Here is a 27429-nt window from a genome sequence, read left to right on the forward strand (position 1 = left end):
CTTAAATAATTTGCCTGCATTTTCACATTTTCCAAAATTCTGAAAACTTTTAACTTTGCCCTTTGCTCAGCTCACTTTTTTAAAGACAATATTTCCATTAATTAAATTTCTTGGCTTTCACATCATTAATCCTATAGAGGTATTATCTACTGGAGCTTGTTATGGCAACAATTTAAGATGTGGGTTATACTATTTTACTCTTTACTTAACTTCAAATGTTGTTGATATTGGCATTGATTCATCACTTAAAACATTAACCAAAACTACATAATGACTCTTGGTGTTTACATTGTTTTACATCTAGGGGGTTTTCCCCTTGATATCATTTGTGATTTAAGTTACTTATTCTTTGGAATGAAAATTCCTTGATTTTGTCTTTATCAAACATTATCTATATGATAAAACAGATAGATTTTGGAAATGTTATAATTGACGAGTGAAATAGCTAAGAAAAGTTACTGGCATTGCAATAAATAGCACAGACTTAAAATCACTGTTGTTTTGTATGCATTTGGTGCCTTATGATTAACTTTTAGATGAAACAGTCCATTGTGATTTTGTAAACATTATCTTCATCGTCCAATGGATTTCATGTACTCCACTGTCTGCTCTTAGAGACAATTCCTGTGTATTAACTATTGTAAATATTGGTTGCTTCCAATAGTATTCTTTAAAGGATAACAATGCTGCAATCTTATAAATTCAGTTATTTTCTAATTGTTGTGTTAGTTTTGTATATGTTAGAAAAAAAGCCTATAGTCTATGTCACTGCTAAAATTTTAGTTAATATTTTTGGATATAAGTTAAAAATATTATTCAATTACTTTTTTATTAGAGTATAATTGCTTTACAATGTTGTGTTAGTTTCTGCTGTATGGGGAAGAGAATCAGCTATATGTATACATATATCGCCTCCCTCTTGGACCACCCTCCTGCCCCCTGCATCCCACCTATCTAGGTCATCACAGAGCACTGAGCTGAGCTTCCTGTGCTTTATAACAGGTTCCCACTAGCTATCTATTTTACACCTGGTAGTATATATATGTCAGTCCTAATCTCCCAATTCATCACACCCTCCCCTTCCCCCACTGTGTCCACATGTCCATTCGCTACATCTGCATCTCTATTCCTGCCCTGGAAATAGGTTCATCTGTACCATTTTTCTGGATTCCACATGTATGCGTTAATATATGGTATTTGTTTTTCTCTTTTTCACTTACTTCACTCTGTATGACAGTCTCTAGGTCCATCCACATCTCTACAAATGACCCAGTTTCATTCCTCTTTATGGCTGAGTAATATTCCATTGTATATATGTACCACATCCTCTTTATCTATTCATCTGTCATTGGACATTTAGGTTGTTTCTATGTCCTGGCTATTGTAAATAGTGCTGCGATGAATATTGGGGTGCATGTGTCCTTTTGAATTATGGTTTTCTCAGGGTATATGCCCAGCAGTGGCATTGCTGGGTCACATAGTAGTTCTATTTTTAGTTTTTTAAGAATCCTCTGTACTATTTTCTACAGTGGCTGTATGAATTTACATTCCCACCAACAGTGCAAGACGGTTCCCTTTTCTTCACACCCTCTCCAGCATTTATTGTGTGTAGATTTTGTAATGATGGCCATTCTGACTGGTGTGAGGTGATACCTCATTGTGGTTTTGATTTACATTTCTCTGATAGTTAGTGATGTTGAGCAGCTTTTCACGTGCCACTTGGCCATCTGTAGGTCTTCTTTGGAGAAATGTCTGTTTAGGTCTTCCACCCATTTTTTGATTGGGTTGTTTGGTTTTTTGATATTGAGCTCCATGAGCTGTTTGTATATTTTGGAGGTTAATACTTTGTCCGTTGCTTCATTTGCAAATATTTTCTCCCATTCTGAGGGTTATCTTTTCATCTTGTTTGTAGTTTCCTTTGCTGTGCAAAAACTTTTAAGTTTCATTAGGTCCCATTTGTTTATTTTTGTTTTTATCTCCATTACTGTAGGAGGTGGATCAAAAAAGACCTTGCTGTCATTTATTTCAAAGAGTGTTCTTCCTATGTTTTCCACTAAGAGCTATAGTGTCCAGTCTTACATTTAGGTCTCTAATCCATTTTGAGTTTATTTTTGTGTGTGGTGTTAGGGAGTGTTCTAATTTCATTCTTTTAAATGTAGCTGTCCAGTTTTCCAAGCACCACTTATTGAACAGGTTGTCTTTTCTCCATTGGATATTCTTGCCTCCTTTGTCATAGATTAAGTGACCATAGGTACGTGGGTTTATCTCTGGGCTTTCTATCCTGTTCCATTGATCTGTATTGCTGTTTTTGTGCCAGTACCATAGTGTTTTGATTACCGTAGCTTTGTAGTATAGGCTGAAGTTGGGGAGCATGATTCCTCCAGCTCCATTTTTGTTTCTCAAGATTGCTTTGGCTATTCGCAGTCTTCTGTGTTTTCATACAAATTGTAATATTTTTTGTTCTAATTCTGTGAGAATACCACTGGTAATTTGATAGGGATTGCTTTGAATCTGTAGATTGCTTTGGATAGTCTAGTCATTTTCACAAGATTGATTCTTCCAATCCAAGAACATTGTATATCTCTCCATCTGTTTGTGTCATCTTTGATTTCTTTCATCAGTGTCTTATAGTTTTCTGAATACAGGTCTTTTCCTACTTAGGTAGGTTTATTCCTAGGTATTTTATACTTTTTGTTGTGATGGTAGATAGGATTGTTTCCTTAATTTCACTTTCTGATCTTTCATTGTTAGGGTATAGGAATGCAAGAGATTTCTGTGCATTAATTTTGTATCCTGCAACTTTACCACATTCATTGATTAGCTCTAGTAGTTTTCGGGTGGCATCTTTAGGATTTTCTATGTATAGTATCATGTCTTCTGCAAGCAGTGACAGCTTTATTTCTTCTTTTCCAATTCATATTCCTTTTATTTCTTTTTCTTCTCTGGTTGACCTGGGTAAGACTTCCAAAACTATGTTGAATAAGAGTGGCAAGAGTGGACATCCTTGTCTTGTTCCTGATCTTCGAGGAAATGCTTTCAGTTTTTCACCACTGAGATTGATGTTTGCTGTGGGTTTGTCCTATATGACCTTAATTATGTTGAGGTAGGTTGCCTCTGTGTCCACTTTGTGGAGAGTTTTTATCATAAATGGGTGTTTAATTTTATCAAAAGCTTTTTCTGCATTTACTGTGATGATTATATGGTTTTTATTTCTTTATTTGTTAATATCGTGGATCACATTGATTGTTTTGTGTATACTGAAGGATCCTTGCTTTGCTGGGATAAACCCCACTTGATCATGGTGTATGATCCTTTTAATGTGTTATTGGATTCTGTTTGCTAGTAGTTTGTTGAGGATTTTTGCATCTATATTCATCAGTGATGTTGGTCTGTAATTTTCTTTTTTTGTAGTATTGTTGTCTGGTTTTAGTATTAGGGTGTTGGTGGCCTCGTAGAATGAGTTTGGGAGTGTTCCTTCCTTTGCAATATTTTGGAAGAGTTTGAAAATGATGGGTGTTAGCTTTTCTCTAAATGTTTGATAGAATTCACCTGTGAGCCATCTGGTCCTAGACTTTTGTTTGTTGGAAGATTTTTAATTACAGTTTCAATTTCATTACTTGTGATTGATCTATTCATATTTTCTAATTCTTCCTGGTTCAGTATTGGAAAGTTGTATCTTTCCAACAATTTGTCCATTTCTTCTAGGTTGTCCATTTTATTGGCATAGAGTTGCTTGTAGTAGTCTTTTATGATCCTTTGTATTTCTGCCGTGTCAGTCATAAGTTCTTCTTTTTCAATTCTAATTTTATTGATTTGAATCCTTTCCTTTTTTTTCTTGATGAGTTTTGCTGAAGGGTCATCAATTTTATCTTCTGAAAGAACCAACTTTTAGTTTTATTGTTCTTTGTTATTTTTTTTATTTCTATTTCATTTATTTCTGCTCTAATCTTTATGATTTCTTTCCTTCTACTGACTTTGTGTTCCTCTTGTTCTTCTTTCCCTAGTTGCTTTAGGCATAAGCTTAGATTGTTTATTTGAGATTTTTCTCGTTTCTTGAGGTGATATTGTATTGCTATAAACTTCCCTCTTAGAACTGCTTTTGCTGCATCCCGTAGGTTTTGTGTCATTGTATTTTCATTTTCATTTGTTTCTATGCATTTTTTTAATTTCCTCTTTGATTTGTTCAGTGATCTCTTGATTGTTTAGCAGTGCACTGTTTAGCCTCCATGTGTTTGTGTTTTTTACAGTTTTTTTCCTGTATTTGATTCCCAGTCTCATAGCATTGTTGTTGGAAAAGATGATTGATATGATTTCAATTTTCTTAAATTTTCAAAGGCTTGATTTGTGACCCAAGATGTGATCTATCCTGAAGAATGTTTCATGAGCACTTGAGAAGAAAGTGTATTCTGCCACTTTCTGATGGAATGTCCTATAAATATCAATTAAATCTATCTACTCTATTGTGTCATTTAAATCTTGTTTTCTTATTTATTTTCTGTCTGGATGATCTGTCCATTGGTGTAAGTGGTGTGTTAAAGTCCCCCACTATTATTATGTTACTGTTGATTTCCCCTTTTATGGCTATAAGCATTTGCCTTTTATATTGAAGTGCTCCTATGTTGGGTTCATAAATATTTATAATTGTTATATCTTCTTCTTGGATTAATCCCTTGATCATTATGTAGTGTCCTTCCTTATCTCTTGTAACAGTCTTTATTTCAAAGTCTATTTTTCTGATATGAGTATTGCTACTCCAGGTTTCTTTTGATTTCCATTTGCATGGAATATCTTTTTCCATCCCCTCACTTTCAGTCTGTATGTGTCCCTAGGTCTGAAGTGGGTCTCTTTTAGGCAGCATATATATGGATTTTGTTTTTGTATCCATTCAGCTAATCTGTGCCTCAGGCCTAACAACCAGTAAGATAGGAACAGAGTCCCACCCATCAAAAAAAATGAGATGACAAAAAAAATATGTTACTGACGAAGGAGCAAGGTAAAAACCTACAAGACCAAATAAATGAAGAGGAATAGGCAACCGACCTGAAAAAAGAATTCAGAGTAATGATGGTAAAGATGATCCAAAATCTCAGAAATAGAATGAAGACACGGATCAAGAAAATACAAGAAATGTTTAACAAAGACCTAGAAGAACTAAAGAACGAAGAAACAGAGATGAACAACACAATAACTGAAATGAAAAATACACTAGAAGGAATCAATAGCAGAGTAACTGAGGCAGAACAATGAATAAGTGAGCTGGAATATAGAATGGTGGAAATAACTGCCAAGGAGCAAAATAAAGAAAAAATAATGAAAAAAATTGAAGACAGTCTCAGAGACCTCTGGGACAACACTAAACACACCAACATTCAAATTATAGTGGTCCCAGTAGAAGAAGAGAAAGAGAAAGGGTCTGAGAAAATTTTGAAGAGAGTGTAGTTGAAAACTTCCCTAACATGGGAAAGGAAATAGCCACCCAAGTCCAGGAAGCACAGAGAATCCGATATAGGATAAACCCCAGGAGAAACACACCAAGATACATATTTATCAAAGTAACAAAAATTAAATTCAAAGAAAAAATATTAAAAGCAGCAAGGGAAAAGCAAAAAATAACATACAAGGGAATCCGCATAAGGTTATCAGCTGATTTTTCAGCAGAAACTCTGCAGGCCAGAAGGGAGTGGTAGGATATATTTAAAGTGATGAAAGGGAAAAACCTATAACCAGGATTAATCTACCCAGCAAGGATCTCATTCAGATTCAACAGAGAAATCAAAAACTTTACAGAAAAGCCAAAGTTAAGAGAATTCAGCACCACCAAACCAGTTTTACAACAAATGCTAAAGGAACTTCTCTATGTGGGAAACACAAGAAAAGAAAAAGATCTACAAGACCAAACCCAAAACAATTAAGAAAATGGTAAGAGGAACATACATATCTAAAATTACCTTAAATGTAAATGGATTAAATGCACCAACCAAAAGACACATATTCAATTACTTTTAATTTAAGTTCCTTTTAGAAGGGTGTGATTCACATATCCCTTAAATTAGAAGGAAACTTAAGGATGTTGTCCTCCCAACCACCTCAGTATAGTCAAAATAAGGAAGTGATTATCTAAAAAGATTTTAGATAGACCTGCTCTACCATCTAATGGAAAATATATATATATACGTGTATCATATTATAATAATTTACTGATTTAAAATTTATTTATGGTAGTTTTGTCATTGTTTATCTTGGAATCTTCCAGGGAAGATATTATTTTATCTTCAAAGAGAGATATGGTTATTCCTTCATTATTTTTTATGCCTTTTAATTTTTTGTCTTTTGTTTACATTGGTCAGTACATGAAGTACAGTGTTAAATGATAGTAAAGATCATGGGCATCCTTTTTATGTCCTTCTCTTAATGGGATTGCTGCTAGTTTTTTCCCTTAAGTAAGAGGCCAGCTTTAAGATTCAATATGCATTTTATTATGTTAAAAAGTATTTATCAGTTTCAATTTGACTATTTTTAAAATCAGGAATGGATGTTAATTTTTGTCAAGCCTTTTCTGCGTTTGGGGATATGTTCATGTAATATCTTCTCTATAAATACAGTGAATTATATTGATGGATTTCCTAATGTTGAACCTTGAATTATTAGAATAAATCTCATTTGGTCATAATATCCCATCCTTTCTTAAACACATTCCAGTTTTCTTTTTTGTCTCACCATTCAACCAAAATACCTCTGATTTAGGTCAACAGTGATTTCCACATTGCTAAATCTAATCATTGTTTCTTTGTTCTTATCTTCTTTAACTTACATGTAGCAGTTAACCAAGTTGGTTATACCCTTATCTCTGGAAACTTTTTTCTCTTGGCTCTAAGAACACATACTATTCTTGTTTCTTTATACTTTTCTGGATTCTTGTTCTCAGTTTCCTTTACTGGTTTCTCTTTCTCTCTCCACACTCCAGACATTTGAGAATCCAAGGGCTTATCCTCTTATTATAAGCTTTGTATATGTAACTGCCAACCCAGTCTCCATTTAGATGTCTAGTGGGTTTCTCAAGCTTAACTTTTTGAAAATTAAACTTGATATCCAATTGCATTATACCTGCAGCCTTCCGCATTTGAGTTTATGACAATTCAGTCCTTCCAGTTTTTCAGACCAAGACCGTCAAAATACTCATTAAAATTATGTATTCATTTATGTTGGGAATTACTTGTCCAAATATGCATATGTTCAGTTTTCACAGATCATGCCAAATTTTTTCCCAAAATTGTTATACATTTTTCTACTCAGACCACCATGTATGAGAATTCCAGCCTCAGATTAATAGCATCATCTAATATTATCTTTTATTTATTTTTAACTATTGTGCTTTTGTTGAATTTGTCCTACTGTGGTTTTAAATTTGCATTTCTACGATGACTTATGAGGTAGAGAATTTTTAAAGCAATTCATTTAAAGCAATTCATTTAAAGCAACATTTAATGTTTTAATCTATCATAGAGTGTTGGACTCAGATTTCTCCTCCACATTCTGGTTGTGACCTTCACTTTACACCTTTTAGATACTCAGTTATCTCATCTGAACAACTAGATGTGTGTTAATTTAATATGTTAATAATCTACAAGAGAGATTAGGGTTTAAGGTGTTGATTAAGGGGAAGTACTTCATGAAGTTGTTAAAATTATTCACTGAATTAGTTCAAACCACCAAATACACTTACGTGCTCTCAGATTTGTAAATGGGTGATCAGCCATTAATCTTTAATATGGGCTTTTCTGAAAACTTCTCACTCCCTATTAATTCAATTAGAACTTCAAGTCTTCTTGGGTAAAAAATTAATGTTTCTACATGACTTTTATGATTGAGAACTGCATCAAAGATTAGGATATACCACAAAGATGTTTTCTCATTCAAAAACCTAAAATGTCCTAATATAAATTTAAAGTAAGTATTGCACATTAGGGGAAAAAAATAAATCCAACAAAACTGAAGCCATAGAATACACCCTTTAATCATGCCAAGTTAGATGTGTCTCATTTTCTTAATGACTTGGTTACAACTTTATCTGAGAAATGCATTCAAAATATGTTGCAGTATCTAAAAAGCTTGATTAATAGCTTTTTCATGATTATTTACTAAGCAATAGTAATGAGTGGGTATGAAAGCTTGAATATCACTTCGCTAAGTAATTTGGTAGTTTATGAAGAAAATTTTTGGAAAATATTTCAAAGGCTTCTTGAAACAAACATTTATGAAAAGTCTATTTTCATTTGGTTTAGAAATTAAGTCTAATGTTCAATTACCTTGTTAATTTATATACAGGTAAATCATCTTATAATTTATTGAACTTCTTATCTTAAAGTTATAGCATCAGCCCAAATATTCCTTTAATTATGGATAGTAATTCTTCTAAAAATTATATTTAGTATTTCTTTTGGTAAATTGAATACATTTAATACTACTTTTTTAATTTTTATATTAGCTGTTTATTTCATGAAATCGTTTTTAATTTTATTTTTAAAGTTACTCTTTATGGTATATAATATTGGATTTTAACTTACAATAACAATAGTTTCTTTTTAAAATAAGTTAGTTGACTTAAGAAAATTGTTAAATGTATAATGGTACAGGTGGTATAGTATGTAAATGTGAATAAAAGAATAAAGAGGATTCAGAAATGGTTTGGAAAACAATGTTCTTTTGAATTATTTGCTTTGTCATTAATTTCAGGATTTTGTTGCCTCTTAGAAATATTGGCCTTGTATTTTAATTGTATAATTCAGTGGTTTTTAGTATATTACAAGTTTATGGAACTGTAACCACTATGTAATTTTAGAACATTTTAATTATGCCCAAAAGGGACCCTATACCCATTAGCAGTCATTCTCAATTCCTTCCTCCCCTCAGTCCTTAGCAACCAACAAATTTACTTTCTGTCTCTATGGATTTGCTGCTTCTGGGCATTTCATAGCCATGTTGTAGAATCTATCAGTACTTCATTCCTTTTTTATGTCTGAATAGTATTCCATTGTATGTATATATCACATTTTGTTTATCCATTCATCAGTTGAAGGGTGTTTCGGCTGTTTCTACCTCTTGGCTATTATGAATAATGCTGCTATTAACATTGATGTACAAGTTTTTGCATACATGTTGTCATTTCTCTTGGTTATATACCTAGAAGTGGAATTCCTGGGACTATACATACTATACTATACATACTATACATGTATACTATACATACTATACTATACTAAACATACAATATAATTGTATGTTTAACATTGTAAGGAACTGCCAACTATTTTCAAAGTGACTGCAACATTTTATATTCCCACCAGAAATCTATGAGGGTTCTAATTTCTTCATATCCTCAGCAATAATTGGTATTGTCTATCTTTATTATTAAAACCATCCTATTGGGTGTGAAGTGGTATCTTGTGGTTCCGATTTGCATTTCCCTAATCACTAATGATATAGAAAAAATTTTCATGTGCTTGTTTTCCATTTGTTTATCTCCTTTGGAGAAATGTCTTTTCACATCTTTTGACCATTTTAAATTCAGTTGACATTTCATTATTGAGTTGTAAGTATTCTTTATGTAGCCTGGATATTGGACTCTCATCAGATAGGTAGTTTGAAAATATTTTCTCCTACTCTGTAAAGTGTCTTTTCACTTTTGATAATTCTTGAAGCCCAAAAGTTTTTAACTTTGATGAAGTCTTATTTGTCTATTTTATCTTTGGTTACCCATGCTTTAAGTGTCATATCTAAGAAACTGTTGCCTGAACCAAAGTCACAGGATTTATGTCTATCTTTTCTTCTGATATTTTTATCATTTTAATTCTTACATTTAGGTCTTTGATCCAATTTTAGTAATTTTTGTATGAAGTAGGGGGTCCAAACTCGTTCTTTGCATGAGGGTATCCAGTATTCCCAACAGCACTTTTTAAAAACACTATTTTTTCCCCATTGCATTATCTAGACACCTTTGTTGAATTCAGTCAGTCATTGATTTATTTAGGGACTCTGAATTCTATTCCATTGATTTGTATGTCTTTCCTTGTGCCAGTACTACCATGTTTTGATCACTGTACCTTTGTAGGATGTTTTAAAATCCAAAAGTGTGAGCCCTTCAGTTTTTTTCTTTCAAAGATTGTTTTTGCTATCCTGGGACCTTTGGGTTTTCAAATGTATTTTAGGATATGCTTGTCAATTTCTGAAAAGAAGTAAACTAGCATTTTGAAAGGGGATTGCATGGAATCAGTAGATCAATTAAAGGAGTATTATCATCTTCTAATCCATGAACAAAGGTGTCTTTCCGTTTATTTAAGCCTCTTCAACTCTTTTCAACTATGTGTTATAGTTTTCAGTGTATAAATTTTGCACTTTTTAGTAAAATTTATTCCTAATAATTTTATTAATTTTGATGCTACTGTAAATGAACTTTTGTTCTTAATTTCATTTTTGGATTGTTAATTGCTATTGTATGGAAATAAAACTACTTTTTCTGTGTTATACCCTGCAAGTTGCTAAACTTATACTAGACTCTAGTAGGGGTTTTTTTTGTAGATTCATTAGGATTTTCTATGTATAAGATCTGAAAATCTGCAAATACAAATGCTTTTATTTCTATCCTCCCAATATCGAAACCAGATTATTTATTTTTGTTGCATAAATACTCCGGCTAGAACCTCAAGTACAATGTTAAAAATGATAAGAGCAAACATCCTGATCTCAGATGATAGCATTCATTTTTCATCATTAAGTATAATGTTTGTTTTTCATACACTTTTATATCAGGCTGAGGAAATTTTGTAGGGTTTTTTGTGTTGTTGTTGTTAAGTGGTTTCATCATGAAAGGGTGTGGAATTATGTAAAATAACTTTTCTATATCCATTGAGAGGATCAGGTGAATTTGATTCTGTATTATATGAATACAGTATATTACATTAAGTGATTTTTGCATATTGAAACAATCTTGCATTCCCAACATGAATCCTACTTGGTTGTGGTGTATAATCCCTCATATATTACTGGATTGTTTGCTCCTATTTTGTGGAGGATGTTTGTGTTTATATTCACAAGTGATATTGGTCTATAGTTTTATTTCTTGTGATGTCTTGGGCAGAATTTGGTATTGGGTAATATAGCCTCATAGAATACTTCTTTCCTAATTTTTAAGAATTTTTGAAGAACTCTTGTTAATTCATCTTTTAACATTTAGTAGAATTCACCAGTGAAGCAATCTACTCCTGGCCTTTTTTTGTGTGGGAAGATTTTGATTATGAATCTCTTTACCTGTTATATATGTATTCGGGTTTTCTATTTTTTCTTAGTCAGTTTTGGTAATTCATGTCATTTTAGTAATTTGTCCATTTCATCTTGTTTATCTAATTTGTCGGCATCAAATGATTTATAGTATTCCGTTATAATCATTCTTATTTTTGTGAGGTTAATAGTAATGTCCCCTCTTTAATTTCTGATTTTAGTAATTTGACCTTTTTTTTCTTAGTGTATCTAGTTTTCTTAAATTTCTTGACTTTTTCAAATTACTGTCTTTTGGTTTTATTAGGTTTTTGTTGTTGTTTATTTTTTTGTATACTAGGACTCATTTGTTACCACTCTAAACTTTATTGTTTTCTTTCTTCTACTTGCTTTGGGTTTTGTTTGCTCTACTTTTTGTTTCCTTTAGATGTAAAATTAGATTATTGGCTTGAGATCTTCTTTATTACAGGCGTTAACAGGTATACATGTGTTGCTCTAACTTTATCCAAAAAGTTTTACTATGTTGTTCTTTAATTCTCATTCATCTCAAAGTATTTTCTAATTCTTGAGATTTCTTCTTTGACCTGTTGGTTATATAGGAGTATATTGTTTAATTTCCACATGTTTTTGTATTTCCAAATTTGATTCTGTTACTGATTTCTAATTTCATTCCTGTGTGGTTAGGGAAGATACTTTATATAATTTTAATCTTTTAAAATCTAATGTGACTTGTTTTATAGCCTAACGGTTAGTTTACCGTTTGTCCCAGTCATTGTCTACTGTCTCAGGTGGCCACAAAGTTAATCAATTGCCTGTGCTACTTAAAATTTTGACAATCATGGCTTGGGAGAAAATTTCCTCGTGAGATGTTTTGTACTGGGAGAGCTCTGTATCAAGAAAGTACAGATGTCCTCGCAGATGGAGTCATGCAAAAAACCACCAGACAGGTCAAATAATGACAGTTCTGTGATAATGAGGCTTTGAAAGCATTCCAGATCAGTTCTGCTCCCTCTGGTGGCTGCCCAACTGATGGGTTTCTCCACAAACGTGTGCTGTTCAAGGCTATCATGGACCTGGAGTAGGACAAGTTAAAACACCACAAAGCTCATACCTCTTACTCAGATTAGACTGATCTTGAATAGGTGCTCCCTATTTGCTGGAAACCTTCACTTAATTTCCAAAGTTCTGAAAAACGCTGATTTTGACTCTTTTTTTGGCCAGTTTTCTCATTACCTTTATGGAGAAGAGTTTTCAGATATTCTTAATGCACCATGTCTACTGATACCCTTCATAAGGACTATATGTCAGAAAATTGGGGTTTTATTTTACGTTTTTCTCAGTCTTATTTTCCTTCATTCTTGTTTATGGTATGTTTTTCCACACAACTTTTGTAAAATATGCCATCAGACGTGTCAACAAATCTTGGTTTACTTGACAAGGTGACATTATCCTTCAGCCCAAGATTATACAAATAAACTCATATTGATTAATAATTTGTACTGTTTTGTGTTTGCATTTAGGTTTTTATTAATCTGAAATTTATTTTTGTTATAATGTGAGTTAGATGTGAAGTAGAAAGATAACTTTGTTTTTCTTTTTTAAACAGAGGTTCTACATTCTTCCAATCCATTAATTAAAGTAAATGATTTGTCTCTCACTGAATTCAAATACCATTAGATCTATTTCTGGGCTCTTGTTTTTCCTTCTGTTCTTTATTGTAATGCCAAAAATAAATACTCCTTAATGTAATGGTATTATAAGATGTTTTAATATCTGGTAGCGAGTTTCCAACATTATTCTTATTTTTCACATACCTCTTGGCTAGTCTCACATACCTTTTCTTCCATATGAATTTCATTTCATGAAGTTTCAAAGAGAATACTCCTTTTTATCATGTCTTATATTAATTTTGAGGTAACTGACAGTATATCCTATTAAACCTTTCTATGAAATATCATTTTTTCTTGATTTAAGCTTTTAAATAAGAATTTTTGTTTGCTGTATTATAGGTCCTCCCTTTTGTGTTGAATTTATTTCCAGATACTTTATATTTTTGACAAAAGCTTTTAAATATTGTCACAATATATTTAACAGATTATTACTCTTATAGATAAAAGCTATTAATTTCCTTATGACTTTTTTCCAAAAATCATTTATTGTAGTTTTAAATAGAATCTTCTGTCTTCCTGGGTATTCAGTCATATCATCTAAAATTGAAGACATTATATTTTCATATTCAATATTATACTAGTAAAATTTAGTTTCATTATCTACTTGCATTTAGCTAAATTTCACAAAACAGGATTAATAACAATGGTGATGAAAGATAATCTGGTTTCATGTTTTGAGTTCAGTGGACATGGGTTCAGTATTTTATGATTTATTTTGATATTTTATGTTCATTCTTTATATTATATTTGGGTGTGTTTTCCTTGTGCTAGTTTAAAAATTATGGAAACTAGATAGTGAATTTATCAAATGGCTTTTTTGTGGAGTGTTGGCCATATTTATGTTATTTTCTTTTTTAATTTGCTGGTGAGAGCAAAGATTTAAATTTTTGAATTTTTATCAATTCTTATAACTAAAATACATTCTATTTTATCATGATTATGCATTTGTATACTGTTAGACTTGATTTTTGCTATATTTTATTCAGACTCTTGCATCAATTTTCATAAGTGAAAACAGCCTATGGTGTTATTTTATAATATTTTAATCAATATTATGTTATAGTTGCATAATTTGAAAGATAATTTCTTACTTTACAGAAGAGTGGAAAGCTCCGTAGTTTACTGTGTGTGTGTGTATGTATTTTTTCCTTAGCTAGAAGATTTGAAAAGAGTTTATGATCAACTAGTCTGGAAGAAAAAAAATTATGAAAATGAATATTTGGAAGCACTTAATAATTTTTATGCCACAGTAAGTTGATATTTCCCTATTTCCCACTAGAGCTCCATTCTCTATTCCCAAGTATTAACTCATAAAACTAAAAGTAATTTCATTATTACACATTTTTTTCTTTTTCTTTTTCACTCAAAAAGAAAAAACAATGTGTAATAATGAAATTACTTTTAGTAATTTTTATTTTAAATCATTTTTACTTAAACATGTATAAATGATGCTTTTTTTAAAGAAAAGAACATGGGATATTGAGCTTTCTAATATCGCAAAAGATTCTTCAGATGTCTCAAAAGCATATTCTCAATTGATGGAAGAAAATAGAAGACTTGAGATCGATATTGAAACTATACTAGGTTATATCAGTGACAGGTAATATTGCAAATATGATTTTCATTCTTATATAGCATATCTAATATGTTAAATATAATAAATCACTTCATTTTGTGTTCCTGGGGTGGTATGATGGTGTTTGTGTTTGTCTTTATAATTAGCTTAAGTTTTATTTCTATCCCAAATGTTGCTCTTTTATCATTCTGAATCCATTTAGAAAAATCAAAATAATGAAAAGGAATTCATATCACTTCCCTTGAACATATTCTCTTATACTTAAAGATACTTTAAAATGTGTCTAACCAAGCTCGTGATCTCCTTCAGTCAGTACTCAATTCTTCCTTGAAACTACTAAACTAGATTTCTTAGCTCGTAAACTTATGAGTTTTCTTGATTCCCCTTTCTGTTTCAACCCTCATATTCAACATGTTAACAAGAAATGTTCCACATACTAAACAATTTTTTAATTTATCTGTTTCAATACTGCACCAGCACTCTGGTACAAGCTATTATCGTGTCTTGCATGAACTTGTGAACTGGTGATTTCCAAAGCTGGTTTTGTGCAGTGTTGGTGGTGTAGTGGTGAGCATAGCTGCCTTCCAAAGCTGGTTTACCTGCAATAACTGCTCCCTTTCTAATCCATTATCTACATTGTGGTAGGTGTGTTCTTTTTTCTTTTAATTTTTTTAACACAAGTATTATCCGTTTCCCTTCATACTTTCATTAATTTTAGCAGGGGTGAGGGAACAAAAGCCCCTCTTTAACGAACCCCACAAGGTTCCTGAGTAGGCAGGAATGCCTGGCTCTGCAGTCTCCTGTCACACCTGGTTCAGCCTTATTATTTGGTTCAAATACAACGGCTTTACTTCAATTTCTCCTATTTGTCACGTTTTTTTCCCAGCCCTTAAGGTGTTTTTATGCTAATTCCTTTTCAATAAATGTTTTTCCTCCACCTTCTACCTAGTTAATTACTACTTATCTTTAAGATTACAGCTGAGAAGTCAGTTCTGGGTAGCTTTCATTGACTGTCTAGTTATATCCAATTCCTCTATTATGTGTGTATATGGCATACATTTTTCCCTTCATATCGCTTGTCATATTTGCAGCTTTGTGTCTGTAAATATTTGACTGGTGTCCATCTTCCTCAACAAATGGGAAGATCCATGAGGGCAGACATAAGCCATGATCATATTTTCTTCATCATTGAATTCTCATCATCAAGCATAGTTCCTGACATGTACTATGCTATCCATCATTAATTATTGAAAGGAGGGAAAGAGGAAAGAATGGAGAGAGGTGATGATGATACTGGACAATTGTGCTTATTTTATCTTTGGATCATAGAATGAAACCATTTGTAAAATTTATCTGTATGTTAAATACACTTTTTTAAAGAAAGCAAAAGGAACATTATTTTCTAAAGGATAACCTAAAATTGTAGTTGTAAACTTTATTTTATTAAGAAAGAGAACCAGAGGCGAAGAAAAATCTGAAGAGTGGGTAAGCTAATGACGAGACAGCTCTGGAGAAAAGGAAGAGTGTGAGAGTTACATTTTATTACATTATCCAGCACCAATGAGTACCTGCCAAGTCTTAGTGGTATAAAGGTTTATTTCTACTTGGTACTGCAGCTTCGCTGTGTCTGCTGTGTGTGTGATTCATGTAATTTATACTTCTCAGATGCAGGGTGAAGGATGGGATCTTTCTAGGGCATGTTGCTCTGGTAGCACAAGTGCATTAGTGAGATAACTCAGTGGCTCTGTAGCTTCCACAGGATGATAAATGTTACTCCTGCTCACACTCCACTGAACAAAGCAAGTCATATGGCCAGGCCCAATGCCAACTGGGTGGGAAGTCTAATCCTGTTAAAAAGAGAGATAATGAACAATTGGGAACACTAGTACAGTCTATCACAGGCAACGGGAATGTAGCAACCCTGGATGTAGAGGATTTCCATAGTATGCATTATGCTTGTTCAGATAACATCTTAAGATGTCACTTATTTTTTTTTCTCAATTTGTACTTGAAACTAAAAATTAAATGGATGATTTTAGCAGCAGATTACACAGTGCTGAACAGAGAATTAGTGAAAAGTTTGTAACATGAAGGAGAGATTAAGAGATGTGCAGGCAAGAGTCACATCTGCCACATACCTACGTGATGTTCCAAAGGAAGAGAAAACAAAGGACAGAGGCAATATGTGAGCACATAATCAGCCATTCATCTTGTTTTTTCAAGTCTCTTACTAGGGTGGATGGATGGATGGATAGATAGAGAGAGAGAGAGAAAGAAAATAGACAGATAGATGCAAAAATAATGACTCATTTCCAAATTTCATTTGTTTTTCTTCCAAATCTTCTAAGTCATTTTATGATTCCCTGTTTGATGCAAATACTTAAAGCTTATCTTTTACTGCTTAAACATAGTATGAATATTTTATAATCTGTATCCAATAATGTAAATACCTGTAGTCTTTGTAATCTACTTCCGTATATAATTCTTCTAGCTGATGCTTTTGCTGTCTCTTTTCCCTGTGCTCTTGGCTATCTTTACTGTGTGTTGTCCATTTTCTTCTGGAAACCATTTGTGGAAAATCTTTGAGTCCTAGGATAAAGTTGAGTTAATCATTTGCATCCTCATATTTTTGAAAGCGGTTCTATTTTGCAATTTGTGTCCTTGGATATGCCCAGACTTTTTTTTTCGTTTCCCAAACCATGATATTCAAGCTCCATTTTATCAAATTTCCAGGGCATTCAGAGCAAAAGTATCTTGTATGATCTTTTTATCCCTTTGATTATAATGCATATTTAGTGTAGAAAAGAAAGTGTAAAATGTTCAAAAACAGATTGAAAACCTAACATCATGTCAATAGATAGAGGTGATACTGTTAATATATTACTGATTTTTTCATTCTTGATGAACGTGTGTTCTGATTTTATTCCCATAATTGAATTTTTTGTCACATTGTTATACAAATTTCAAATACATCATTTAAATATCTGTACAAAAGTCTGTTATATTAGTGAACCTTGATTTTTGCCAGGATTACTCTAATTTTTATATTCAGGTTTTTATTTTTATGACTTACTGTAAGTACATATATTATGTTCAGAAATCTTAGCATCATTGCTGTTTAAAATTTTTAAGTAGATTTATAGAAGTAGATTGGCTATAATATTTTAAAATTTCTAACCCCTCTCTAAAACTGCTTTCCAGAAATATACCACTTATTGAAGCTGAGCAGTTCATGAGCTTGTTTTGTGATGCACTTATGCTAACATTAAGTACTACTATTGTTTTAAAAAAAATCTATTGCAATACAGTAAATGAAAAAATATATTCTCAATATTGTTTCAAACTCCATTTCTCTGATCACTAAGGAGGTGGAATATTTATACATCCTCTCTTGAATTCTACTTTTTCTAAACAATTATTGTGTGCTTCCAAGGAAGAAATAAAGAATTTAGGATTCAGAGAGGCAAAATAGCTAACCTAATTCCCACAGCTAGCACAGCTGGCATTTGAAACCTGATTTTCTATATTTTGATTCAGGATTTTTCTTATGTCATCTTTTGGAATTTAATTTGACTTCAGTTTAAATGGCCTTTAGTGAACACTCAAATATGCTTATTAACATGTTAGTCTAATAATAATAATCGTTAATAGTAGATCTAACATTAAAACTGAAATTATCTTAGGGCACAGGTAAGAGTGTGGTGAGTTCACAGAGCTGTACTTTTGACTGTGTAGCTGGAGCTCAGAGCAAGTGCTTTACCTAACTTGTGTTTGTGTATATGTGTGTGTGTGCACGCACCCACGTGCATAAATTCGTACACATGTGTTTTTGTGTGGCAGGCAGGCAGGGACAGATATTGAAGGTAGGGAACTAAATGTCAGGTAATGAATCATTTTAAGGGGTTTGGAATCTGCTGAAGAGTATGGAAATCCACTAAAAATCTCGTATGGTCAGATTTCTCTTTTAAAGACATCATTTTAGTGGTAGTTGGATGAGGTAAGGTTTGGGACCTCCCTTCCTAAGGGAGGATATTTTTTAGTCTTGTTGCATGGCTTTTTTTTTCTTTATGTGACCCAAGCATTTGTGGCTATCTCTTTTTGAGGTTCAAAATCCCACGCTCTTGATTCTTCCTTTAACTTTCTGAAGCTGTTCTTTCTAGGAACCCTCGTTTATCTCTGCTGGTCCCCTGATAGATTAGCTCAGAATTCTAAACACAGCCCATTTGCATTCTTGATCTACTCCCTATCACAGGAATGTTACCTACTCTCATTATTTTAACATGTATCATATTTTTACTTTACTTTTTAATTTCTACCCACATCCTTTATTTCTCCTGATAGTATCATTTTGAATATCTACCCTCTCCCCCAACATCACATCTTGACACCATTATCTATCAAGTAGGTTGTTTCAGGCATCATCCTATTATCCCTCTCTACCATCTTACAGCCAACATCTTACCAACTTCTGTTAAGTCTGTCTTTTAGATGTTGGTCTCCAGTAGGTGCTTTCCTTTCTGTCTGTTTCAATTACCAATGAAATGAACCAGGTCCTAATTGTCTCTTAATTGGAATATTAAATAGGCTTCCAACTGGTCTACCTCATTCCAAGTGTGAGCCCTCAGATTCAGCATATAGAGCATCACTGGTACAATTTATCTACAAAGGATGAATTATTATTTACTTTCAAAAGCTTTAAAAATTTTCAGAGGCTCCCTACCAGCTATAGGATAAAGCTTCCAGACTGATAAATTAGAAACAGTAATCTGTCACCTTCACAGCTCCAGACATCTCTTACTACTCCCTTCCATGATTTTTTAATGTTCTAGCCTATTAAAATGGTTACATATTCAAACTCATATTGTTTTAAGCTTCAGTCTTTGCAGTCTTTGTCTCTAGTTTCCTCTGCTTCCCTTCTTTTCCTTCCCCCACCCCCTCCTTCTCCTCCTCCTCCTCTTCTTTTTTTTTTGGCTTCGTTTTTTAAATATGGTTAATTGAACATTCATACAATAGCTCAGACATTAACTCTTCCCAGATGCTTCTCCTCGTGGTAACTTATTTTCCCCTCTCTACAAACCAAGGTGGTATTAACTGCTTTTTCTGCTTCTTCCATTATTGTACTTAGGATTGCAGAGGAATATCTTTTTCATGTCTCTTTTTTTTTTCCTTCATGAGAATATAAACTGGCAACCTTTGTTTTAATTCATCTTTGTACCCCAATCACTTAGGGTAGCACTTGACATGTAATCAGTGCTCAACAAGTATCCATTAAGTAACTCTCCCTGGTTAACTCTCTCCTAGCACTTATCACACTAGGTACAGTTACTGTTGGCTTGCTTATTTGTTGTCTCCTCTCAGCTGAGCTCCTTGCTGGCAGGCATTGTGTGTGTCTGCATGTGCGTGGGTGTCTGTGTCTTTCTCAATACGTGTTAAATAAATATCTTAATGAACAAATGAGAGCTGAATATAAACATTTTTTAACCTTGTGTCTTTTTTTGCTTCAGTGTCTGTGCTTCTATTCTCTCTGCTCTATGTTCTGATAGCACATCTATCTGTGCTTTTTCTGCTCCACAGCAATATTAATGGTTATTTACCTTTTCTTATATTTGTATTTTTTTCTCTCATTGTCTTTCATCTCATTTAACCAGATAGCACTATAATGAAGATCCATACTGTTAAACACTTTTTAATTAAAAAAAAACACTATTAAATCACTTGTTTTTTAAATCATTCATACAATAACTCAGACATTAACTCTTCCCAGGTGCTTCTCGTCATGGTAACTTATTTTCCCCTCTCTACAAACAAGGGTCGTATTGATTATTACTACCTTACTCAATGTATGCAAGCACAGTGTATATTATCCTCAATACCCCCCTATTACATAAGGAGCAATCAGGATTTGAATGTAGGTCTGTCTGACTCCAAAATTTATGTTCTTCTTAGTAACATTGCCTCTCCTCTTCCACTGGCAAGTCTTGGTTCCTATTTCTGACGTGTTACAGCAGGCTCTGGACACATTTACTAACTACTTCAAAAAAAAAGTCAAGCTTATTGCTTTATTCAATTCTGCATCTCTTTATTTGGCTATAGCCATTGCTTTTCTCAAAAGAGCTCTGTTGTTTTTACACTCTTCTTTGATTTTTCTTTTTTATTCGACCATTTATGTGAATCACCTTCCCCTTAGTCCCAGCTTCTTTTTATTTCCTTAAGTTCAAAAATAATAGTAAGAAAGTTCTTAATGCAAATCATTGGCACTCATACATCTAGTGAATACGCGCATGAAACTTCCCCCAGTTTGTACTGTTGTATCCACCGTCTCACCATTTGATGCCATTCCCAACTCTTATACTATTTGAATAAATTACATAATTAATTCAGTATATGATCTATTGTTCATATATAGTTCATTTTAAAAATGGCAACGTTAAAAAAAAGATGCCATACTTAACAAAATTTGTTCAGTACTATGTGCATAACAAATATTTGCAGGACCTTTGGGTGATGGTGATGATATATGATTACTTACCTTGCAGTAGCAGTGTATAATTTAATAATTTTGTCTTTTAAATAAGCATCCATTTGCAATGGACCTTTTACATTTGGGACATTTGACTTGAGCACATAATTTCACTTGATTGCTTATTCACATGATAGGCAAGCTTAAGCGACCTAAGTCAAGGAAAATGAGCTTGTTTAAGATGATTTGAAACTGATTAGTTTGAATTTAGTTTGCTGAAGTTAACTGTGTGGTATGAATTTCTATATAGCCATTTTCTTAACATTTAAGCTCTGTAAAATATTCTGAATATCTACTTCTAATGCTCTGCTGTACCTCAAGCAAGACCATGCCATTGTAACTGCAGTGATCCAAAGATGGGGTTGATAATCGAGGGAAATGAGCAAAAAACCTATTGAACACCATAAAGACATACTGGTATATTTTATGAAATGTGTTTATCAAGAGTTAACAGGATGGTGATTTATTTGTAGAGATGGCAATTAGAATATTATTGAAGTTGTTAAATACCCTGGAATCCTTAGATTGAATCCATAGGGTACTGTATTTTTATATTTATTTAGCTATATCTTACCAGCCTATTAATTTGAGTTACTTCATAGGAGTATAGATATAGACTATGATTTTTTAAAAAAAAATACAGTAAACCTTTGACAGCAAACCTTTGAATGAAAATTCTTAAACTATTTTGCTTTTATTTTTTAATTTTGCAGATATTAAAAGAGACAATGGTATATGCACCATTCAAAATAGCTACTCAGCAATGTGTTAGTCTAGTTTAGACTTTTCTTAAAAAGGAATTAAAATCTTGCAAATAAATCTCCCTTCCTATTTCTATTCTCTCCCTCTTCAGAAGCGATCAAAACCTGAATTTGGTGTGTATTCAGTACATGCAAGAAATTGGATTCTTAGTTCTTAGACCTATACATTCCTAATAATCTTGTCTTCCACCTCACACCAACCACCCTCTATGACAGTTTTACCTATATCTTGCCATTTCCAATATTGGAGTTACCTGCTGATCTCAGTTTTAAGAGTCTACTCTCTGACAACCAACACCTCTCTCTCCAGCTTACTTACTCTCCTAGTACTGTCACTCTAACAATTATTTGACCCTTTAAGATGACCAATCTATCATGCCTACTATATTTGTATATTCCCCTTCTTGTCCTTCCTTCCTTTCTTACAGAACCTACTTATATTTGATCAAAATAAGCATTCATTTAAATAAGTTTCAAAACCTTGTTTTTATGACTTGAAAAGCCCTATCATTGAATTAAGCGAGTATCCTAACCTCTGATTGTGGCTAAAGGAAAACATGAGTGCGCTAATTTCTGTCATCACGGGGGGATCCTGGTTTGATGGGCCTTAAAGGTTATAGAATGTGAGGTCTTTTTATGAAAAAAAGAACATAAGATCATGAATACAGAATGCCCACAGCCATTTTAATGTCACTTGACAGAAGATACATTATATTAGAAAAAGAAAATAGTCATTGTGGTTAAAATATCTCATTTTTGCAAACTTTACAAAAACATATGGCCATGTGAAAACTGTTAGGAACACTCAAAGGACTGTATAAGGGCTGGGGATCAGTTAGAGGCCCTAATATTTAAGCTTCTTTAGCATTGGAATACATTTGCCCCTGAGTAGAACTTAAATTTTATGGCTATAAGTCTCAAGTGACATTCAGCACTACCAAGAAATGTCTAGACAGTTCAGTTTTTCTGACAACTGTTTCATATCTTCTTACTCTCTTCAATCCTAATGCCCACATCACCCTCACTTTAATAATCTTCCCGTATAATTCATAGAGAACACAGATGCAATAAATGAGAATTACCTTTTTCTCTTACCAGTCTATTTGCATCTGTCTTCACACATTCTGATATAATAATGGAAGGCCCTTCTGCTCATTACCCATGCACTTGCCAAGTAGATGCTGTTGTCTCTTACACAGGGGCTTTGCACCTACAATTTTCTCCTCTTTCCCATGAATCATTATTATTTCTCTTTTAATAGTGTATGAACATTGCCTAATATTGCTCAGCTTGGAAAGAAGCAAACACAAGATAAAACGCAGACCTGCATCCCAGCTCTGTCCTTCTGTTCTTTATAACAAATCTTATGCAAATAAGCACTCCTGTTCCCCTGAACTCATACTTCATTTTCTATTCAACCCATTCAAACAAGAATTTTCTCAAAGTATCATATTCTAGATCCAAAGTTATTTTTTCTCATTAATTTGAAGATATTTTTCAGTTTTTCTTTCATTTAGTTTTTAAACTATTGTACATATTTAAGGTGTACATCATGATGATTTGAATATTCATAGTGAAATGATTACCTCAAGCTAATTAACATATCTCATGCAGTTACCTTTTATGTGGGTGTGTGATGAGAGCACCTGAAATATACTATCTTAGCAAATTTCCAGTATTTAATTATTATTAATTACTATTATTAATTATAGTCATCATGTTGTACATTAAATCTCTAAACTTATCCATATTTCATTTAGTTTTGCTTGATACGACATCTGACGACATTTGGATATCATTTCTTTGTTGGTAATCTATTTTTTCTCTCTGGGAACTTGAGAATTTTCTCTTCCTATTTCAGAGTTCTGAAATTTCACAATTCCATGTCTAGGGGTGTGTGTGTTTCTGTGTGTGTAATATATCCAGTTTACCACTAAGTGGGACTTTTCAATTTAATGACCCATGTTGGTTTTCAGTACTGGAAATTTTTCAGGTATAATTTTGTTATATACACCCCCATCTGTTATTTTCTTCAAAAAATTTTCAGTTTTATTGAGGTACAATTGTCAAAATTGTATATATTAAAACTGTGAAATGTAATGATTTGACAAACTTTGTGAAATACCACACATCAGTAACCTCACAGAGTTACTTTTTTTTAAAAATTTTGTGCTGAGGTCTTAAGGTCTACACTCGGCAAATTTCAAGTAAGCGATACAGTATTATTAACTACAGTCATCATACTGTACATTAGATCCTCAGAGCTTATTCATCTTATAACTGAAGGCTTGTACCTTTGACCCTATCTCCCCCATTTTCACCACCTGTCAGCCCTTGGTAACCACCATTCTGCTCTGTATTTCTTTGACTTCTGTTTTTTTCTTCTTTAGATTCCTCATATAAATAAAATCATGACAGCATTTGTCTTTCTTTGTTTGGCTTATTTCACTTGGCATAATGCCCTCTAGATTCATCCATCTTATTGCAAATGGCAGGATTCCCTTATTTCTCATGCTTGAATAATATTTCACTATATATCAATATGTATAGTGATCTCACAACTTCTTTGTTCATTCATCCATTGACAGACACTTAAGTAGTTTCCATATCTTACTATTGTGAATGATGCTGCAGTGAACATGGGACAGACGCTGCAGACATCTCTTTGAGAAACTGATTTTGTTTCCTTGTATATATAACCAGAAGTGGGATTGCTGGATCGTATGGTAGTTGTGGGATTTTTTTTTTTTTTTTTTTGAGGAACCTTTATACTGTGCTTCGTAATGGCTGTATCAATTTACATTCCCATGAACAGTATACAAGGATTCCCTTTTCTCCACTTCCCTTGTGAGCATTTTCTGTCTCTTGTCTTTTTGATAAAAGCCATCTTAACTGGTGAGAAGTGATACCTCACTGTGTCATTGATTTGCATTTCCTTGGTGAGTACTAATGTTGAGCACCTTTTCATGTACTTGTTAGCCATTTTTATGTCTTCTTTGGAAAAACGTCTACTCAGGTCATTTCCCCATTTTTATAATTGGGTTATTTTGTTTTTACCTATTGAGTTATATAAATTCCTTACACATTTTGTACATGAACCCCTTATTACATAAATGGTTTGCAAATATTTTCTCTCATTCTGTAGGTTGCCTTTTCAATTTATTAATTATTTCTTTTGCTGTGCAGAAGATTTTTAGTTTGATATAGTTCTACTTGTTGATTTTTGCATTTGTTTCCTGTGCTTTTGGTGTCATATGCCAAATATAATTGCCAAAACCAATGTCAAGGAGATTTTTCTCTGTGTTTCCTTCTAGGAGTTTTATAGTTTTAATTCTTGCATTTAAGTCTTTAATCCATTTCAAGTTAATTTTTATGAGTGGTGCAAGATAGGAGCACAGTTTTTGTTTTTGCATGTGACTACCCAGTTTTCCCTGGATATTTATGTATTGACGAGATAATCTTTTCCCCACTGTGTGTTGTTGGCACCCTTGTCAAAGATTAGTTGACTCTATATACTTGGGTTTATTTCTGGGCCATTGATTCTGTTGCATTGGCCTATGTGTCTGTTTTTATGCCAGTACCATAGTGTTTTGATTACTAAGCTTTGTAATATAGTTTGAAATAAGAAGTGTTATACCTCCAGTTTTGTCCTTCTTTCTCAAGATTACTTTAGCTACTTTGGACCCTTTTTGGTTCCATATGAATTAGGATTTTTTTTCCTGTATCTGTGAAAAATGTGATTAGAATTTTGATAGAGATTGCATTGAATCTCTAGATTACTTTGTGTAGTATGACCTTTTTAACATTATTAATTATTCTAATCCATGAACACAGGATATCTTACCATTTATTTTTCTTCCTTAATTTCTTTCAACAATGTCTTATAGCTGTCAATATACAGAATTTTCACCTCCTTGGTTAAATTTATTCTTGAGTACTTTATTATTTTTGATACTATTATAAATTGGATTGTTTTCTTTATGTCTTTTTCAAGTAGTTCATTGTTAGTTTATAGAAATGCAACAGATTTTTATGTATTGATTTTGTATCTTGCAAGTTTACTGAATTCATTTAATTATACATTTTTTGGTGGAGTTTTAATGATTTTCTATATAAGACCATGTCATCTGCCAACAGAAAATTTTAATTATTCCTTTCTTATTTGCATACTTCTTTTTCTTACCTAAATTCTCTGGCTAAAACTTCCAGTACTATGTTGAATAGAAGTGGTAAGAGTTGGCACACTTAATCTTGTTGCTGATCTTAGAGAAAAAGCTTTCAGCTTTTCACCATTGAGTATGATTATAGCTGTGGGCTCATCATATATGGCCTTGATTATGTTGAGGTAGATTCCCTCTATATTCACCTTGTGGAGAGTTTTGCTCATAAATGGATGTAGAATTTTGTCAGATGCTTTTTCTGCACCTATTGAGATGATCATATGGTTTTTATCCTTAATTCTGTTAAAGTGGTGTATTGCATTTATTTATTTACATATGTGAACCATCTTAGCATCCCAGGAATGAATCCCACTTGATCATGGTATATGATCTTTTTAATGTGCTGTTGAATTCTGATTGAAGGTTTTTGCATCTGTGTTCATCAGAGTTATTGGCCTATAATTTTCTTTTCTTGTAGTTTGTTTTTCTGGCTTCAGTATCAAGGTAATGCTGGCCTCATTAAATAAGTCTGTAAGTGTTCTCTCCTCTACAATTTGTGGAAAGAGTTTGAAAAGGTTCGTGTTAATTCTTCTTCACATGTTTGGTAGAATTCACCAGTAAAGCCATCAGGTCATAGCTTTTTTTCATTGGAAGTTTTTAATTACTGATTCAATTTTCTTATTATTGGTCTGTTCATATTTTCTATTTCTTCATGATTCAGCAGATTATACATTTCTAGGAGTGTATACATTTCTTCTAGGTTACCCAAATTTTGGCATACAATTGCTCATAAGTCTCTTTGATTCTTTCTATATTTATGGTATAGGTTGTAGTGTGACCCGTTTCATTTCTGATTTTGTTTGAGTTCTCTGTATTTTTCTTAGTGTAGCTAAAGATTTACCAATTTTTATATATTTTAAAAAACACACCTCTTTCCGTTGATGATCTTTTCTTTTGTTTTTGGCTTATTTCACTTGTTTTGCTCTGATTGATGTTTTTTCTTTTCTTCTCCTAACATTAGGCTTAGTTTCTTCTTATTTTTCTAGTTCTTGAGGTATAAAGTTAGGTGGTTAATTTGAGATCTTTATTTCTTAATGTAAGCATTTATCATTATAAACTTCTATCTTAAAACTCTTTTTGCTGTATCCTGTAAGTTTTAGTATTTAGTATTTTAGTATTTTCATTTTTATTTGTTTCAAGATATTTTTTGATTTCCCTTCTGATTCCTTCTTTACCCATTGGTTGAGTTCTTGATCTTTGGGTCTTCTCTTCCCAATGCCCTAGCTCTGTATGAACCTATAGCCTCTGTCAGTGAGTTGGTTCTTTCACAAACGAGTGCAACTCACACAAACCCCTGCTGTGATGTAGTGAACCTTGACCTGGTAACCCATCTGGTGGAATACCTTCTTCCTGCTTCTCCTCAACTCCTGCTTTGCTTTCCAGTTCCATTTCTATTCTACAGGCATGGTTA

The 27429-nt window shown here is 32.8% G+C and overlaps 1 protein-coding gene across 1 annotated transcript in view; it reads left to right on the top strand.

The window, feature by feature from the left end:
* CCDC178 (coiled-coil domain containing 178) overlaps nucleotides 1-27429 on the top strand; it is a 366636-nt gene that overhangs the window by 73358 nt on the left and 265849 nt on the right. The window contains exons 10-11 of the mRNA XM_004273779.2: nucleotides 14095-14190; nucleotides 14405-14541. Coding sequence (XP_004273827.1) covers nucleotides 14095-14190; nucleotides 14405-14541 — 233 coding nt within the window. The remainder of the gene's footprint in view (nucleotides 1-14094; nucleotides 14191-14404; nucleotides 14542-27429) is intronic.

This window comes from Orcinus orca, chromosome 15 (genome assembly GCF_937001465.1).
Source record: "Orcinus orca chromosome 15, mOrcOrc1.1, whole genome shotgun sequence".
Classification (NCBI taxonomy): Eukaryota; Metazoa; Chordata; class Mammalia; order Artiodactyla; family Delphinidae; genus Orcinus; species Orcinus orca.